At 48.1% G+C, this 17,813-nt stretch overlaps 1 protein-coding gene across 1 annotated transcript in view; it reads left to right on the top strand.

Moving 5' to 3' along the window:
• Positions 1-17,813, top strand: part of DLGAP3 (DLG associated protein 3) — a 60,767-nt gene that overhangs the window by 18,534 nt on the left and 24,420 nt on the right. Inside the window, exons 2-5 of the mRNA XM_032642582.1 lie at positions 2,998-3,080; positions 4,532-5,680; positions 9,872-10,077; positions 10,403-10,475. Of these exons, the coding sequence (XP_032498473.1) occupies positions 4,583-5,680; positions 9,872-10,077; positions 10,403-10,475 (1,377 nt within the window). The 5' untranslated portion in view covers positions 2,998-3,080; positions 4,532-4,582. The remainder of the gene's footprint in view (positions 1-2,997; positions 3,081-4,531; positions 5,681-9,871; positions 10,078-10,402; positions 10,476-17,813) is intronic.

The following is a 17,813-nucleotide window of genomic DNA, read 5'->3' as shown; positions in this document are numbered from 1 at the left end:
TAAGAACATCAATAAGCCAGTGAAGAGTTTTAACCACAGAAGTGACATGATCAGATTTGTGTTTCCAAATGACCATTTGGATTGGAGCCGGGTAAGAACGGAAGCAGGGAGACCATTTAGGAGGCTTTTGCAGACGTCCAGGCAGGAGATGATGTTCTGAGGTAGTTGGATTAGTTAGCAGTGTTTTCTGCTGCAAATACAGAAAATCTGGCCAACAGTGGTTCAAATAAAGAGGAGTTTATTCCTTCCTACATTTAGGCCTGGAAGAAGGCAACTGCTTTATGTTGGAGCCATGGCTCAGTGACTCCAGGGCCAGCATGTCTGTGATTCTCTAGGCCTTTCTTTCATGGTGGCAAGACAGCTGCCCTAGCTCCAGGCATCATGATTGTATTCAAGTTGAAAAGAAAGGGAGGAAGGATGGTACTTGCAAGCCCCATCCCTTTTATTATAAAGGCAAAAATCTTTCCCAGAATCCCTCATCAAATTTTTATGTATATATCATTAGCTACAAGTGAATCATGTGGCTTCTAGGTACAAGGGAGGCTGGGAAAGGGGAAAGCAGGTTGAGAATGCGTTTTGGCTAGTCAGCCGACAGTGATTTGGTGCATATGGAAATAAGTGGGCAGATCTATTTTTAGGAAGCAGAATCCATAGGACTTGGCGAAGGATTGAATTATTAGTCCCCTCCTCGCTTGTTTTTCCTGCCTGTGGATTATGTTTAGTAATGGGGTGGCAGCAGAAGGCATGTGATCATAAGTGTGATATATAGGAGGAAGTTTATATAATTGAATCTATATCAATTAAATCTTCTCTTTAGGAAATCCATAAATTGGATATCTTCTTCTCCCAGTAATTTGGATTTGATTGTATTGTTTAATATTTGGACATTGGGGATTTGGGAAGTCCAAAATGAAGGCTTCACATGTGGGATTATATTGTGTAATCTTTTAGAGTTTACAGAGTGGTTTTGTATCGCTTGATACTAAAATCCTTGGAGATAGGTGAGCAGGTATCATTAGGCTTAGAGAGGGTAGGTCACTTGTCTAGTGTCACACACTTTCTGGTCTCAGGGCTTGAGCTTTTTCCACTAGCGAGTACTGCCCTGTAGGACACGGGTAAGGGAGTTGGGGGTGGCTTGTCTGGAGAGAAGCAAACACAGGGACCCATCTCCTTTGAGACCAGAGCTGGGAGGACATAGATTGATGCTAAAGAGACTGATAAGATCTTGATGAAGGTTTAGGGCTAGCAGCAGCACCTGTGTGGTGGTGGAGGAAGGGGGGAAACCTGGGAATGCCCACCATTGGTGTGGACATTCCCAGGTTTGATGTGGCCACAAAGAAAGCAAATGGGATGGTCTGGGTTTCTGTCAAAGTGGCCTTTTGTGCTGTGAGTCTCAGACATGGATCCTGCCTGGGGCAGGAAGAGGAGGACCATGCCATGGATGAAAGACCAAGCTATCAAAGCTTCTTTCCAAGGTGGGGAGATGCTTCTAGGTGCTTTTCCAATAGCTGCTTGAGAGGCCATTTTGGTCTGAAGTCCCCTCTGCTTCCCCAGAGGGGGGCAAAGGAGGAGAATTGTCATCTAGAGCCAGGCAGTTAATATCTGTGAGGTGCCCCCCACCCCGAGTTCCCCTCCAGGCAAGATAACGAACATCTTCTCCAGCCCAGGCCATAGGGTGGGCCAGGGGCTGGGCATGTCCTACCTTCCCCTCTGTGGAAGATTCCCAGGAGACTTCACAATCTTCCTCATTGTCTCACATCCCTCAGGGTCAGGAAGTTCTTCTTGTTGTCTGACTGTGTCTCTTCCACTACTATTAATCATGTCCGCAGAGCTAGCTCCTCCTGACATCCCTGTGCCTAATAATGGCATCATTAGTCTTCCAGTCACGGCTGCTGCAAACTTCAGAGTCGTCTTCCTTTCTGACTCTCTCCCATCTCTTCCCAGTGTTTTCCAAACCCCAGTGTCTGCTGGAACTCTCTCAACCCACGCCTCAGAATTCCTTATTTGCCCAACTCTTCTGCCTTTATGCCTGCTGTTCCCTCCACTGGGAATTCTCTCTTCCTTACACACAGCCATCTTGTTCTCCATCTTAAACACACTTTTCTCTGGGAAGTCTTCCTCAATTTCCCTCTATTGGATCTGCTCTTGCCCTCATCTTAACTGGCCTGACATTTTGGTCCCTCTTTCCAGCACAGTCATTTATTCATCTACTTAGCGAACATTTATTAAGTACCAGCTCCGGGCAAAGCCCCGAGTTAGGTGCTGGAGATCCAGTGATAAATAGAGGTTGGTTCCTACCCTGCAGAAGACCAGATTCTAGTTGGGAAGACAGAAACTGAAACAGACAATTTCAGTGCAGTGTGATAGCTGCTTTCATGGGAGGAACCCAGGGTGTGATAAAAACCCAATAGAGAGGCATAACCCAGAATAAGAGCACAAAAAGTCTTCGAGGGAAGGTGGGCTTAATATGTTTAGTTAGCCAGGGGAGTTGGTTGGAAGGTGGATGAAAGGAGATTCTAGGAGGAAGGAGCAGCTTGTGCAAAAATACAGGGACCTAAAATAACCCTATCATGTGAGAGATTGTTCCCCTGTTAGACTACAAGCCTCTCGATGACAGGGGCCACACTTAAATCACCTCTATACACTTCTCATTCCGAGTATTATTATGATAGCTGCTCAACAAATATTTGCGGAATGGAATCATATTTGAGGGCAATGAAAAAAAAAAAAAAAAATGCAGTGGCTCAGCACCATGGACAGATCACACAGACACCTGCAGTTGGAGGTAGTCCAAACTGTAAGCTCATTTGCATGCATTTGCATAATGAAGCCAACTTCATTTCTCTGGGGGTCCAAAGGCTCTGCATCATGGGGGATCCAATCAGTCCTGGTTTGGGGGGTTGGGCAGGGAAACTGTCAAGGCCTGAGACTGGTCCTCTGAGGACTCCAGGAGAATCTCTTTTCCTCTTTGCTTACCACCCTTTTCCTTTTGGTCAGGAGCCAGTGGTCCTGAGCCTTCTGAAGTTAGGATTCTGCCTGGCGGTGGGAATCCTGACACCAAGGATGGGACAACCCGGATGGTGAGTAGTAGGAGACTCTGGGGTTCTTTTTTTTTTTGGAGATGGGCTTCTTAAATCAGAATAACCTGGGTTTGAATCTTGATTCAAAGTGACTCACCCATTTACCGGCTTTGTGACCTTACCATTTTGAGCTCAATTTTCTCATGGGTAAGTGTGGATAATGTCTACACATAGGATTTCAGTGGGATTAGAGAATATTAGGTATGCACAGTACCTGGTACATAGCAAGTGCTCAGAGATGAGCTGTGAGCAGGATTTGGAAGAAGCCATCCCCATGGTGGGTATGGGGAGGCAGTGGAGGGGAGGAAAGGAGGAAGAGCCTTGGAGGTGCTGCTGTCTGGAGTCTTTGAGGCTGTCATCACCTCATAGTCAGCAGATGGCCCAGGAGCCTGGTCTGGGATGAGAGAGGGCGCCGTCTGCCAGCTCCTCAGTCCCTGTCCCTCCTGCTGGCACCCCCTCCTGCCGTAGCTCCTGTCCTGGCAGCTCTGGAGTCCTGATTGGAGGCAGTACTTGCTGAGAGCTGACCTCTCTGTCCTGTAGTCTTGGCAAGCCTGGGATGGGGGCCAGGAGCACTGGTTCCAATGCTTTCTCTCCATCACCCCCCTGCCCTGCCAGCTCACTGTTCCTGGGAGGAGGAACTCCTGGGTTCTAACCCCAGTTTAGGATTCAGTTGCTGCTCGAAGAGCCAGCATTCCTCCTCTTTATGTTTCTCCTCCCTTCGTGACTCCCCTCCATTGGCATGGGGGTGGGTGGTAAAAGGCAAAAGGGGAAATTTCATCAGGGGATATTTGGAACCCGGAAGAGGAAGGCGGAGTCATCTCAGGTTATCCCTTCCTATCTCAGTCCTGGGTAGGGGGGAAGGAGAATAAGCCTACAGCCAGATAGAAGGAGCTGGGTGTGGAAGGAAGCAGAGGGGTTTTCCTGCAGAATCGTGATAGATATGTAGATTTGGGTCCAGTGTTCTCTTTGGTTATTGCTTCTGGGAGCTGTGACCCAGAGGCCTGACTCTTCCTAGCAGTGGAATTGGGTAGGGATGAGACACAGGTGTGGTGCTGGATCAATTTGCCTCACGTCAGCTTGTTAAAAGCTAGTTCACCTAATGGCTAGTATGTTTGACTGTTGTTTTTATGTCTGTATTGGTATCTTTTTATTTTGGGTTACCTAAGGATTTTTAAAAACCCATTTGGTTGAGGGCGTTTCCTCTTGTGAATAAGTATTTATCATATTTGCAGCATTTGATGAATGATGACGTTATTTTGTGCCCTTGTGAGCATCTTTGTCTAGTAGGACTGTTTTAAGGCTTTTAAGCCCATTTGTGGAAAGATAGTGGAATCAATCGCACTAAATTGGTAGGCACTACCTAAAGGGATATGAGAATACCTAATAAAAGGTAGTTTCAGGTGACGTGGCCTGTCGTTCAATCCTAATCCCACTGCTCCCTGTTTTTCCAGGAGGTTCCTGGGGCCTGGCCCCCAGCACTATGAAGAGCCCTTGCTGAGGCCATGAGGGGTTATCATGGCGACCGAGGCAGCCATCCCCGCCCAGCCCACTTTGCCGACCAGCAGCATATGGACGTGGGCCCCGCTGCCAGGGCTCCATACCTGCTGGGCTCCGGGGAGGCCTTCTCCACCGAGCCCCGCTTCTGTGCCCCAAGAGCTGGCCTGGGACACCTTTCTCCTGAAGGGCCCCTGAGCCTGAGTGAGGGGCCATCGACAGGCCCCGAGGGAGGGCCGGGAGGGGCCGGGGTTGGGGGGGGTAGCAGCACCTTCCCCAGGATGTACCCTGGCCAGGGCCCCTTCGACACCTGTGAAGACTGTGTGGGCCACCCACAGGGCAAGGGTGCCCCCCGCCTGCCTCCCACACTTCTGGACCAGTTTGAAAAGCAGTTGCCCGTTCAACAAGATGGCTTCCACACGCTGCCATACCAGCGAGGTCCAGCAGGGGCCGGGCCCGGGCCAGGGTCTGGCACTACCCCGGAGGCCCGCAGCGAGAGCCCCAGCCGCATCCGGCACCTGGTTCACTCTGTGCAGAAGCTGTTTGCCAAGTCCCACTCTCTGGAGGCGCCAGGGAAGCGGGACTATAATGGGCCCAAGGCTGAGGGCAGAGGTGGCTCCGGCGGAGACAGCTACCCTGGCCCGGGCTCTGGAGGCCTCCACACCTCCCAGCACCACCATCACCACCACCACCACCACCACCAGTCCCGGCATGGCAAGAGGAGCAAGAGCAAGGACCGCAAGGGGGATGGACGGCAGCAGGCCAAGGCCGCGGGCTGGTGGAGCTCCGACGACAACTTGGACAGTGACAGCGGCTTCCTGGCCGGTGGGCGGCCCCCTGGGGAGCCTGGTGGTCCTTTCTGCCTGGAGGCTCCAGACGGGTCCTACCGGGACTTGAGCTTCAAGGGGCGCTCGGGCGGGTCGGAAGGCCGCTGTCTCGCCTGCACTGGCATGTCCATGTCACTGGACGGACAATCGGTCAAGCGGAGTGCCTGGCATACCATGATGGTCAGCCAGGGCCGGGATGGATACCCAGGGGCCGGGCCAGGCAAGGGGCTCCTGGGTCCGGAGGCCAAGGCCAAAGCCAGGACTTATCACTATCTGCAGGTGAGGCGTTGGTGGGGGCGGGGAACAGGGTCCTCAGCCCTCATCAATGTTGTCGCCCAGGGAGCTGTGGAAAGGGTTGGGTGGGAGCCAGCTATTCCCAGGATGGAGGGTCTGGAGTCAGGGAGGCTCTCCCCTGCCTCACTGTATTGCCTTGAGCCCCTTTGGGGACCTCAGTTTCCCTGTTTGTGCAGTGAAGGGGCCCTTCTATTTTGAGATTGTATGTCAGTGCCGGGAAGACTTTTCCTCTACCTGAGGTTTTGGACAAGCTGTGCTGGCCTCTGCCTCGTGAGGCTGGAGGCGGAATGAGGTTGAGGATAGGCAGTGAACAGAACAGTGTGGTGCGCCCTGCCTGTAGCTTCCCCAAGATTGGAGGTCAGCCGTTGGAAAGCAGTCCTCTTGCCCCTTAGGCCTTCTCCAGACCTCTTTTCTGCCCACACCTGGGTGGTCCAGATATTGTTTGAATGTGAAGGTCAGTTATTTCCAGAATGTGCCTCTGCTGGTGTTTGTCGTTCTGGGGAACCTGCAGCAGGACACCCGTGAGGCTGTGGAAGAGCCTGGGAGCCTGTCTTACGGGATTCCCCAGGCTGGGCTTCACACAAGTCTGAGCTCCAGACACAGCAGCAGGCCAGGGCACACTGTCCCTGTCCTCTTCTACCAACTCTATAGTGTCTGCAGTTGAGGCTAAGAGCTCTGAACCCTTCTCCTTATGGAGCCTTCATCCATCTCTCACTGTCCCCTCTCCGTCTTCCTATTGAGATGGGGTCGGGGGCTCTTCTTGCCGTCAACCTCCCTCTTCTCTGCCTTACGCTCCCCTCTCATATCCCCTGACAGGCTTTCTTGAGCCCTGCTGTAGTTTTAGGAGGAAAAGTCTAGACAAGTCCTAGAAGTCCAGTAGACTTAGGGTTATCCCCCAAACCCACGTTCCGCATAGTTCCTCTGCATCCATTCATTCAGTGAGCATTTCCTGGGTGCTGTGGATACAAAGATGAAGACACAGATGCTGCTTGGGAGGAGCTCACCATTTAAAGGTGGGATAGACAAGGCATCAGGTAGAATACACTGTGATGAGGCTGTGAGAGGAGAGAGCCTTGGGAGCCTTGGGAGCCCAGAGGAGGCACCTCACCCACCTGGGTGATGGTGGCCAGAACAACTTCTAGGAAGAATGTCCCCTGAGCAGAATCTCAGTGGAGAATTTGGAGTTAGTTGAGTGCAGAAGTTCCAGGATTAAGGGTGTTCCAGGAAGAGACTACAGCACGTTCAAAGGTGTGGAGAGTTGAGCTTGCATGTGTCTTTGGGTGTCACTGGCCTTTTTGGTAAGTTGTTCACATGTTAGGGCTCTCCTGGGTGGGGAACTCACAAAAGCTCAAGGGAACAGATAGGGCCACAGTGGAAGCAGGAAGGGGTGGGAGGCAGAAGGGGAGGTCGGAGACTTCTGGGATTCAGGACTTCTGGGTTGGCCTTGGATTGCCCCCTCCCTGGGAGAGAGGTTCTCTAAGCTGGGGATTGAAGGGTCCAGCAGAAAGGGCCGAGGAGAGAACACCAACCCTTCTTCTCCCATCCCTGGAACCTTGCCACCACTCTGCTGCTCCCTGCTGCTTCTCCAGGGCTGCCCTCACCTCCCTGGGGGCTTCCTTTTTAACATGCAACTCACAGTGTCCTGCAGAGGAGCCAGCAGCTCCGCAGTGGCTATGGAGTGGGAGCCCTGCAGTGTGCAGAGCGTGCCTGGCTGTCCCATCTGCCTCCCTCTGCCTCTGTGGCTCCTCTCTGTAGAGTATGGGGAAGGGGAAGGATCGATCAGGGGCTGGGCTTCCAGGGAATCTTAGGACTGGAAAGTCTGAGCCTGTTTGGGGGAGAACAAGGGGCTGCAGGGACTCTCTAGACAGACTGGTGCCCCCCTGGCACAAAAGCAGGGGAAGCTGGCCACATCAGACCAGGTGTCTTTGTTGGATCCCCAGTACTTTTGTTGAGACCTTGTTCCCCTACTGGATGCCAGCTCTCTCTCAGACTTCTTCCAGAATCCCTCTTTTCACTCAGAGCCCTTGTTCCTTTATGGAGCGTCGTCTTTTCCCTGCGTTCCCATCTTCTGATTGAGCCCAGCCCCACACCGAGCCCTGTCCGCCTCACCCCCTGAGGGCTCCTTCATGGGGCCCCATCCCATCCCTGTTCTTACACTGATCTCTGACCCCTCATTTAGTCCCACCCCAGAATCTCTATTCCTCTCCCGAGCCCTATGCTCTCCCTGAAGCCTGACCCCCACCCCATTTAACCTGTTCTTTTCAACAGGTGTTTTAAATCTTCGCTACCTGCCCTGGGCCCCTCCCGCATGCCTTCATTACACCTCGTTCTTCACAGTGTAGGCCAACCATCCCAGACTCCCTTACCTTCCTGTCAGTGCACCTGGGGACTCATCAAGATCCCCAGCCACCCTCATACCCTTCCTTCTTGGCTCAGAGGAGAAGCCAGGACCACCCATCCCAGGATGACGCCTCCACAGGGCTTGAGCCCATCTCTCTGGGATCCCCTCTGTCCATGAGCTGTCCCCCCCTTCCTCCCCACATTTAAAGACTGTCTCTTTACTGACTCTTTCCCTCATCCTGCAAACATGCCCAAATCTCTCTCATCCTAAAAAAAAAATATTTTTCTTCAACCCCATACCCCTTTCCATCTCCCTCCTGTCTTCCCTTCATTTCCAAGTTCTTAGAGTGAAGACTCCACTACTTCACTTCCTTTCACTCTCCCCTTTACTGCAGTCTGACTTCCACGTCCCTGTCCTCTAAAATGTCCTGGGAGTGGTCACCAATGGTCTCTTGAGAACTATCCTTGAAAGGTACCTTTCAATGCTTATAATAACAATGGTCAACATTGGGCACTTACTCTGTGCTGGGCACTCTATATTGGCTCACTTATCTTTCCCACCAATGCTGTGAAGTGGGCATAATTATCATCACCAGTTCACAGACGAGGAAACTGAGGCTTAGAGAGTAATCGGTTTTGCTCAAGTTTACCCAGCTAGCAAGTGACGGGGCCAGAATTCGAACATGGTTCTAACTCCCTAGCCTGAATCACTAACCTCTGCACGCACTGTGGCATTTGACATTATCAACTCCTTCTATTCTGGAAATGTCTCCTGTTTCCATGACATGGCATTCTCCTGACTTCCCTCCCACCCTTCTGCCCACTCTTTCTCAGGTGACTTCATAGGCTCCTCTCCCTTTCTTCGCAGTCCCCTTTTAAATGTCAGTGGATCCCTTCCCACCTCTCTTTCTTCTTTCCCCTGGGCTGTTTCATTCACTCCTGTGGACTCAGCTGCCACCCATGACTCCCCCATGTCTGCCTCCAGCCCAGATCTCTCCACTGAACTCCAGAACCAAACGCCCAACCACCTGCTCCACAGTTCTCTGCCAACTCAAGATGCTCAACGCTGAACCTATCACCTTTTGCCCAAACCTGTTTCTCTGGGATTCTGTGGCTCAGTGAGCAGCAGCCCCATCCCCCCAGGTCCTCAGCCAGCAGGATCTCAGTCGTCATCGACTCCTCCCCACCCCCTCACCCCCCACGTCTAATCAGGCTCACTGATGCTCCTTAACACCTCTCATTTCCATCTCCTCTTCCCCCTCATTGTCATTGTCTTAATTTAAGCCTCATCATCTCTTGCCTGGATAACAGCATCAGCCTCTTAATTGGTCTCCCTCTCACCACTTGAGCCCCTGCCCTGCTCCTGGCCCTCCACGATCCATCCTCTGTTTGGACTGTTGAAGTGCTCTTTCTGAAGCACAGATTGATGTCACTCCCTCTGTGGTTCTTCACAGAAGGGAGGCAGAAAGTTAGAGGATTGGGGATACAAGCAGTTAAGAGGATGAAGGGGAAGGAGGGGTGAAAGGACACTGAGGTCAGGTGACGCTTTATAGGGGTGAGATTGACATAGGTCACTTTGGCCTCTGAGCTTCCGCCTCTTGGCATGTCAGCTCCTAGACTCTCTAGGTGGTCCTCAGTTAAGGAGCAAAAGGCACATGGAGGGTGATGAGGCATCTCCTGTAGCGGAGACCTCACCTGCTGTGCCTCTGCACATTCCTGAACGTGGCCTGCTTGAGCCAGGGCTGAGTGTCTCCCACTGGCAGTGGAGAATGTGGGTCCCCACTTCCAGATTCAGTAGGGACTTGTCTGAAAGATAGAGGCCCCTTGTCCCTGCAGGTGCCGCAAGATGACTGGGGGGGTTACCCCACGGGGGGCAAGGACGGGGAGATCCCCTGCCGCAGGATGCGGAGCGGCAGCTACATCAAAGCCATGGGGGATGAGGAGAGTGGAGACTCAGATGGCAGCCCCAAGACATCTCCCAAGGCGGTCGCCCGGCGCTTCACCACCCGCCGCTCCTCCAGCGTGGACCAGGCCCGGATCAAGTAAGGACAGGGAGAGCTGGGGTGGGGGTGGGGTGTAGGATCCTGATCCTGGGTGCCTGCAGGAGATGTGCGTAGCGTGGGTACCAGTCAGGTTCCCTGCTTAGGGTTCAATTGGCCAGTCTTGCTCTGCCCCATATAAAGAGGGGGTGCCTGCGATAACCCCTATCTGAATGTCTCTTTGGCAGAATCCCTTTACCCAGGAGTCTCCTGGGGATCTCTGGGATTTCTGAGGGTTAGACCCGCTCAGGGGCCTCAGTGCTCTCATTCTCCTCCCCCACCTCCTAGCAGACCCCCGTTCTGAATCTGAAATTTTGACCTTTCCCAGCTGCTGTGTCCCACCCAGGATCCACCCCCGGAGCTCCATCCCTGGCTATAGCCGTTCCCTCACCACCGGACAGGTAGGGAGAGGCCCAGCATGCTGGAAGGAAAGGGTGGGAAGGGGGATTCAGTCCCATGCTCAGCCTAGGCCTTTAAATCAGGAATCTGCCCATGGAGAGAGAACAGGTCTGGTTCCGGGGAGCTGGGAAGCCTGCCTTGGGACTCCTGGAGCTGACTCAGACTGAGGATCTCAGAGTCACATCCTTAAAAACCACCAAGCATCCTCAAAGTGATGAACTTGTAATGGCAGCGTCAGTTCTCTGAGGTTCCCCAGCCCTTTCGTGGCCTGATTGCTCCCAACCCACCCCATGTAAAAGGCAAGATTGAGCATATAGACTGGAGATAGGCAGAACTGCAGTCTCAGAGATGATCAGGGCTTGAGTTCTTTCCCCTCCACTCCACCCTGTGGAACACTGGCAAGATACCTCCCTCTCAACGCCTCTGTTGGCTCATCTTTTTTTTTTTTTTAATGTAATTTATTTATTTTTGGCTGTGCTGGGTCTTCGTTGTGGTGCGCGGGCTTCTCATCGTGGTGGCTTCTCTTGTTGCGGAGCACGGGCTCTAGATGCGCGGGCTTCAGTAGTTGCGGCACGTAGGCTCAGTAGTTGTGGCGCGTGGGCTTAGTTGCTCCGTGGCATGTGGGATCTTCCTGGACCAGGGCTCGACCCCGTGTCCCCTGCGTTGGTAGGCGGATTCTTAACCACTGCGCCACCAGGGAAGCCAAGCCCCTGTTGGCTCATCTTTGAAATGACAATTGTAATGATGATTATCTCACAGGGGTTTTGTGAGTTCAGTGAGAAAATATACGCAAGCAAACACAAGGTACCTGGCCCCACACTGGTATTTTACAAGTGTGAGTTCTACCTAAGTGTAGACTTTACCCTTAACTAAAGGAGGCAGTACAGTTTAGTAATTAAATGCATGAGGTGGGTTTGAATTCCAGCTCAGCTACTTACCAGCTGAGTGACCTGGGGCAAGCTACTTGACTTTTTTGAGCCCCACTCTCTCTATTTAAAAATAGGCACCATAATAGTGTTCATGGCACACAGCCAGCACTCAATAAAGGTTAGCTATTTTTACTGTTTGCTGGGCAAAAAAAGCAATGCAAAGACCGTCCTGGTTGGCTCCCATGGTTTTGCTGCTGCAGTCTCTCAGCATTTCTTTGTTACATTTCCTGAATCAGGGAATCTGATTGGTACAGCCATCTTTTCACAGAAGACCATTCTATGTTGCTAAACCCACTAGTTAATGCTCAGACCTTGTTTTACTTGATCCATCAGCAACATCTAACGCAGCTGATGACTCTCTCCTTCCTGAAACACTTTTCTCAGTTGGCTTTGAGGACACCACACCTTTCAGGTTCTTCTGCCTTCTCTCTCTGGTTGCCTATTCTTCGTCTGTGTCACTGGTGCCCGCAAACTCTTCAGGATCTGAACACTGGAGTTTTCCAGGGCTTAGTTCCTGGACTTCTTCCTACACTCACTCTTTGGGTGAGCTCATCCAGGCTCATGGCTTTGAATATTATTGAGAGCCTGATGACTCCCAAATGTCTATCACCAGCCCACATTCTCCCATAAATGCATATATATCTGTGTGTTGAAATCTCACATGGATGTTGAGTAGACATCTCAAACTTAAGATGTTCAAAACCAAACTGCTGGTACCCTTTTCTCCCTCCTCAAATTTCCTACTCCATCCAGTGTCTTCTCCATTTCAGATAATGGCAATTTTATTCTTCCAGGAGCTCTGATCTAAAACACTGAAGTCAGTCTGGACTCCTTTCTGTCTCACACATCCCATGTCCGGCCCTTCAGCAAATCCTGTCGGTCCCACCTTCAAAGTATTTCCAGGATCCAGTCACTCCTCACCATCTCCACTGCCAGCACGTCAGTGCAAGTCACCATGTTCTTTTGTCTAGACTGTTGCACTGTTTTCTAGTTGATCTCTTGCACTTGTCCTTGCTCCACTTCATTCTCTCATAATACGGCCAGAGTGATCATTTAAAAATAAAATTGCATTCAATCAAGACCTTGCTCAGGGGAATAGTCGAACACTGTACTATGATGTATAAGGCCCTGCATGATCTGGCCCTTTGCTACCTCTGAGTTCCTGTCCTAACACTGTTCCCATCCCACACCCACTCCAGCCACACTGGTCTCCTTGCTGCACCTCCGACACCACACGTGTGCTTCAGCCTTAGGTCCTTTGCTGCTACCTCTGCCTGGATCTCTCCTTCCCAGATACTCCCATGGATTGCTCCCTCGCTTCTTTCAGGTCTTTACCCAAACGTTCTAAATTTTAATTTTAACCCCCCTCAACATTTCCTGTTTCCCTTCTCTGTTCTTCTCCTTTTCCTCTTCCTCCCCCCCCCCCGCCACTTCTTCTTTTCATCACTTCACACTATCTAACATCCTGTATACTTTACATATTTTTCCAGGGGGGCATGGTTTATAACCCCTGATTTACAGAAGAGGAAATTTACAGGTTTAATGAACTAGCGACGTCACTCTATTATCTTTATCACTTTTTGCCCTTCTAGTATTTTCCTAGAACATCTTTTCCTATATTTTACTTTAAAGCTTTTTGTCTCTTTATGTTTTAGGTGTGTCTTTTGTAAGTAGTTTATAGCTATATTTTATTTTATATCCATTCTGACAGTCGTTTGAGAGTTTAGTACATTTATATTTATTGTGATTTCTGATATGCTTGGATTCATTTCTGTCATCTTGTTTTGTGCCCATCTATTTATCCTGCCTTTTGGGTGATGCTTTTCTACTCCTTTGCTGCCTTCTTTTGGATCAATTGGATTTTCTTCATTTTTCTCTTCACCAAATCCCACACTGATTTGGCAGTTATATGTACTAATTTCATTATTTTTGTGGTTATTCTTATACTTTCATGTGCATATTTGACTTAGCAAAGTCTCAGATTGTCTTAGATTGACAATTACTTCTACCCTTCTTCTGAACAATGTAAAGACCTTAGGACACTTTACTTTTGATCACCTCTTCCCTTCTTACATGTACCAGTTGCCCAGTATTTTAGTCCCACCTTTTTTTTTACCTCTCTCAGTTAGTCTTTATTATTGTTATTAAATTTTATACTACCAGTACTTGATTAGTAGTATTACTGATACTTCACACTTTTACCTTTTCCCCCCTCACTATACCTTCTTACATTTCATTTCTTCCTTTTAAAGTAAATTCTTTAGTAACTTTTTTCAGTGAGTGTCTGTTAGTGGCAAATTCTGCCTTTAACCAAAAATATCATTTACTCTCACTATTTTATATAATTTAGCTTATTACAGAATTTTAGGTCAACATTTATTTGCTCTCAGTGTTTTGATGATATTCCTCTGTCATCTGTTCTGTTGTTGCTGTGGGGAAGTCTACTATCAATCTAATAATCTTTCTTGGTTATTTTCATTTCTCTCGGTTTGTTGTCAAAATTTTGTCCTTGATTTTGGTGTCCTACAGTTTCACTATGATGTGTGTGTGTGTGTGTGTGTGTGTGTGTGTGTGGTGTGTTCCCTGAATCTGAGGATTCATCAAATCTGGAAAATTCTCTCATGGTTACTGTTTGCTGGTACTTCTTTTTCCTTCTTTTTATTTTCTATCTACTTGCTTTTTTATCCAGTCTGAAAATCTCTGCCTTTTGAATGGCAGTGTTTTGTCTACTCACATTTAATGTGGTTATTGATATGGTTGGATTGTCTCATGTCATTTTTGTTCCTCTGTTCTTCCTTTACTACCTTCTTTTGTATTAAATACTTTGTGTACATACCATTCCACTGCCTTTGGTGTTCATTGTTTCTGATGAAAAGCCAGTTTTTAATCATATTTTTTTGTATGTGATGAATTGTTTTTCTCTTGTTGCTGTTAAGATTTTCTTTTTGTCTTTCCACATTTTGACTGTAATGTGTCTGGGTGTGGATCTCTTTATGTTTAACCTACTTCGGATTCATTGAGTTTCTTTGATCTGTAGATTAATGTTTTTCGTCAAATTTGGAAAGTTTGGGGCCATTATTTTTTCAAATATTTTTTCTTCCTCCTTCTCTCTCTCTTCTTCTGGGACTCGCATTACATGCATACTGATATACTTGATGTTGTTCCATAGGTCTCTGAGGCACTGTTCATTTCTATTCAGTCATTTTCCCCATTCAGTTCTTTATATTGGATAATCTGTACTCATCTATCTTCAAGTTTACTGATCACTTTTTATGCTGAGTCCTTCTGGTGAATTTTTAATTTCAGTTATTGTACTTTTCAGCTCTAGAATTTCCATTTGATTCTTTTCTTGTTCTTTTTAAAAAATAATTAATTAATTTTTGGCTGCCACTTTTGGCTGGTTGGGTCTGCATTGCTGTGTGAGGGCTTTCTCTAGTTGCGGCGAGCGGGGGCTACTCTTCATTGAGGTGTGTGGGCTTTTCATTGTGGTGGCTTTTCTTTGTTGCGGAACAGGGGCTCTAGGCTCATGGGCTTCAATAGTTGTGGCACGCGGGCTCTAGAGCGCAGGCTTAGTAGTTGTGGTGCGTGGGCTTAGTTGCTCTGCGGCATGTGGGATCTTCCCAGACCAGGGCTTGAACCCGTGTCCCCTGCATTGTCAGGAGGATTCTTAACCACTGAGCCACCAGGGAAGTCCTTTTCTTGTTCCTTTTAAAAAAAAATTCTCTTTGTTGTGATTTTCTATTAATTCTGTCACTGTTGTCATACCTTCCTTTAAATATTTAAACATGCTTTCCTTTAGTTCTTTGAACATTCTTATAATAGCTGCTTTGTAGTCTTTGTCTGATAAATCAAATGTTTGGGGACATTCACATTTTCTTGTTTATTTACATGTGTCACAAATTTTTTGGTTGAATACTGAACATTTTAGATAATGTATTGTAGCAACTCTGGATTCTTATTTTACCTCTTGAAGATTGTTATTGCTTTGTTTGTTTGTTAATCCCTGGGCTAAATCTGTGAAATCTATCTACGATTCCAGATGCAGCCTCTGATTTCTCCACGAATTTTTTTTCTTTCTTGTTTTTATGTTAAAGCCTGGTTTCCTAGGGGTTGACCCTGTCTCTGCATAGCTTAATGTCCAGCCAGAGATTGATCAGAGGTTGTGCTCAAAAACTTCAAGCCCGTAAGACTTCTTCTCTCTCCTTTTATGGTTCTATGTGTGATCTGGGGAGTACAAACACTGTGCTGTTTTCAGGCCATCTCTGGCTTTTACTTTTCACCAGGCTCTCTTGCATTTCTTCTGCACGTATGCGCTGGCTCCATTGGCAAAGGATATGTGGGTGGGCTCAAGGCCTCTCTGATCTCTGTTGTACATGCACCCAGCCTCTAGTTAACCCAGACTATGTGAAGAGCTTATCAAACTCTCTGTGGCTGTCGTAGCCCCTGGAACTCCCCATCAAATCCCTGTCTAGTCTGGCAGTCCCACTGCTTGCCCCCAAACAGTGCTGAAACCTCAGCCTGGCAGTGCTGCTGGTTATTCTTATTCTAGACACTATAACAGACAATGCTCAAAATCAAGTGAGCTCCCTTTGTTAGTTGCAGTGAAGCAGCTGGTTTTCATAGCCTGGCCCACCCTTTTTGAACTATTGCAACAGATAGAGCTGGGAGCTTGGGTAACGGGAGCAGCCTCAGGCAAGGACACCACAGACTCATGCTGTTCTTACCCAACCAAAGTTCAGTAATTTTCATGAATGTGTTTCTTGGCTGTATACCTTTGATTGATTTTCAGAGTGATAAAACGGTTGTTTTTGACAGTTTTGTGCAGCTTTATAGTTGTCTTGGGGGATAGGATTTGGTATCCTCACTCTGTTGTGTCTGAAGTCAGAAGTCTGGAAAATTCTCAGTGACTATTATTAACCCTTTGAATATTGCCTCTTCTACATTTTATCGAGTCCCCCCTCTAGAACTCTTATTTGTTGTATTTGGGGCCTTTTTATTCTCTCCTTCATGTTTTCCATCTCTTCACGTCTCTATGTTGCCTTCTAGGTAAGTTCCTCAGATATTATTCACTATTCACTGGTTCACTATTTTTCTCTTCAACTGTGTTTCATTTACTCATTAGTTGTGTTTTAAATTTCCCCCTTTGCCCCCTAGAAATCTGATTTAGTCCCTTTTCACATCTTTCTGGTTTTTTCAAAACTTTTTCTTTGGCCGCACCAGGCGGCACGTGGGATCTTAGCTCCCTGACCAGGAATCACATCTGTGCCCCCTGCAGAGGAAGCGTGGAGTCTTAACCACTGGACCGCTAGAAAAGTCCCTCAAAGTTTTTATTCTATCCTTATGTTTTCAGTTTTGTTTATCTTTTAGAAAATTTAAACATTGTTTAAAAGCTATTCTGTTTTAGCTAAGGTAGCACTAGCTGCAGTAACCGATAAACCTTGAATTCTCAACGGCTTCACTCAGTAGAAGTTTAGTTCTTGTTTATGTCACTGTTTGCATTAGTGATCTATTGCTGCATAATAAATTACCCCAAAACATAGAGTCTTAAACAAAAAATATTTATTATCTCACAATTTCTGTGGGTCAGGAATCCAAGCACAGCTTAGCTGGGTGCCACATGGATCAGATGTCTCACAGGCTTCATCAAGGTGTTGGCCAAGGCTGCAGTCATCTCAGGGCTTGCCTAGAGGAAGATCCCCTTCCACACTCACATGGCTGTCAGCAGGCTTCAGATCCTTGATGTGTGGGACTCACCATATGGCTCACAACATAACACAATTCAAACATAACAACTTGCTTCCCCCAGAGCAAAGACTCCTAGAGAGAGATGGTGAGAGAAAGTGTCCAAGATGGAAGCCTCAGTGTTTTTGTAATCTAATCTCAGAAGTGACATGCCATTGTATCTGCCATATTCTGTTCATTAGAAGTGGACCAATAGGTCTAATCTGCACTCAAGAGGAGGGCACTATGCAAGGATGTGAATGCCAGGAGGTGAAGATGATTAGGAGCTGTGTCAGAGGTTGTTTACCACACAGTTTAATATGAGTTCGTTCGTCTTCAGTGTAGCTGAAGTGGGTTCGGAGTGGGTCCCCCAGAAAATATTTTTAATTAATTAATTAATATATTTTAACATCTTTATTGGAGTATAACTGCTTTACAATGATGTGTTAATTTCTGCTTTATAACACAGTAAATCAGCAATACATATACATGTATCCCCCTATCTCCTCCCTCTTGCGTCTCCCTCTCACCCTCCTAATCCCACCCCTTTAGGTGGTCACAAAGCACTGAGCTGATCGCCCTGTGCTATGCGGCTGCTTCCCACTAGCTATCTATTTTACATTTGGTAGTATATATAAGTCCATGCCATTCTCTCACTTCGTCCCAGCTTACCCGTCCCCCTCCCCGTGT

Source organism: Phocoena sinus, chromosome 1 (genome assembly GCF_008692025.1).
Source record: "Phocoena sinus isolate mPhoSin1 chromosome 1, mPhoSin1.pri, whole genome shotgun sequence".
In the NCBI taxonomy this organism is placed as follows: Eukaryota; Metazoa; Chordata; class Mammalia; order Artiodactyla; family Phocoenidae; genus Phocoena; species Phocoena sinus.
This window is presented reverse-complemented; position numbering and strand designations above follow the sequence as displayed.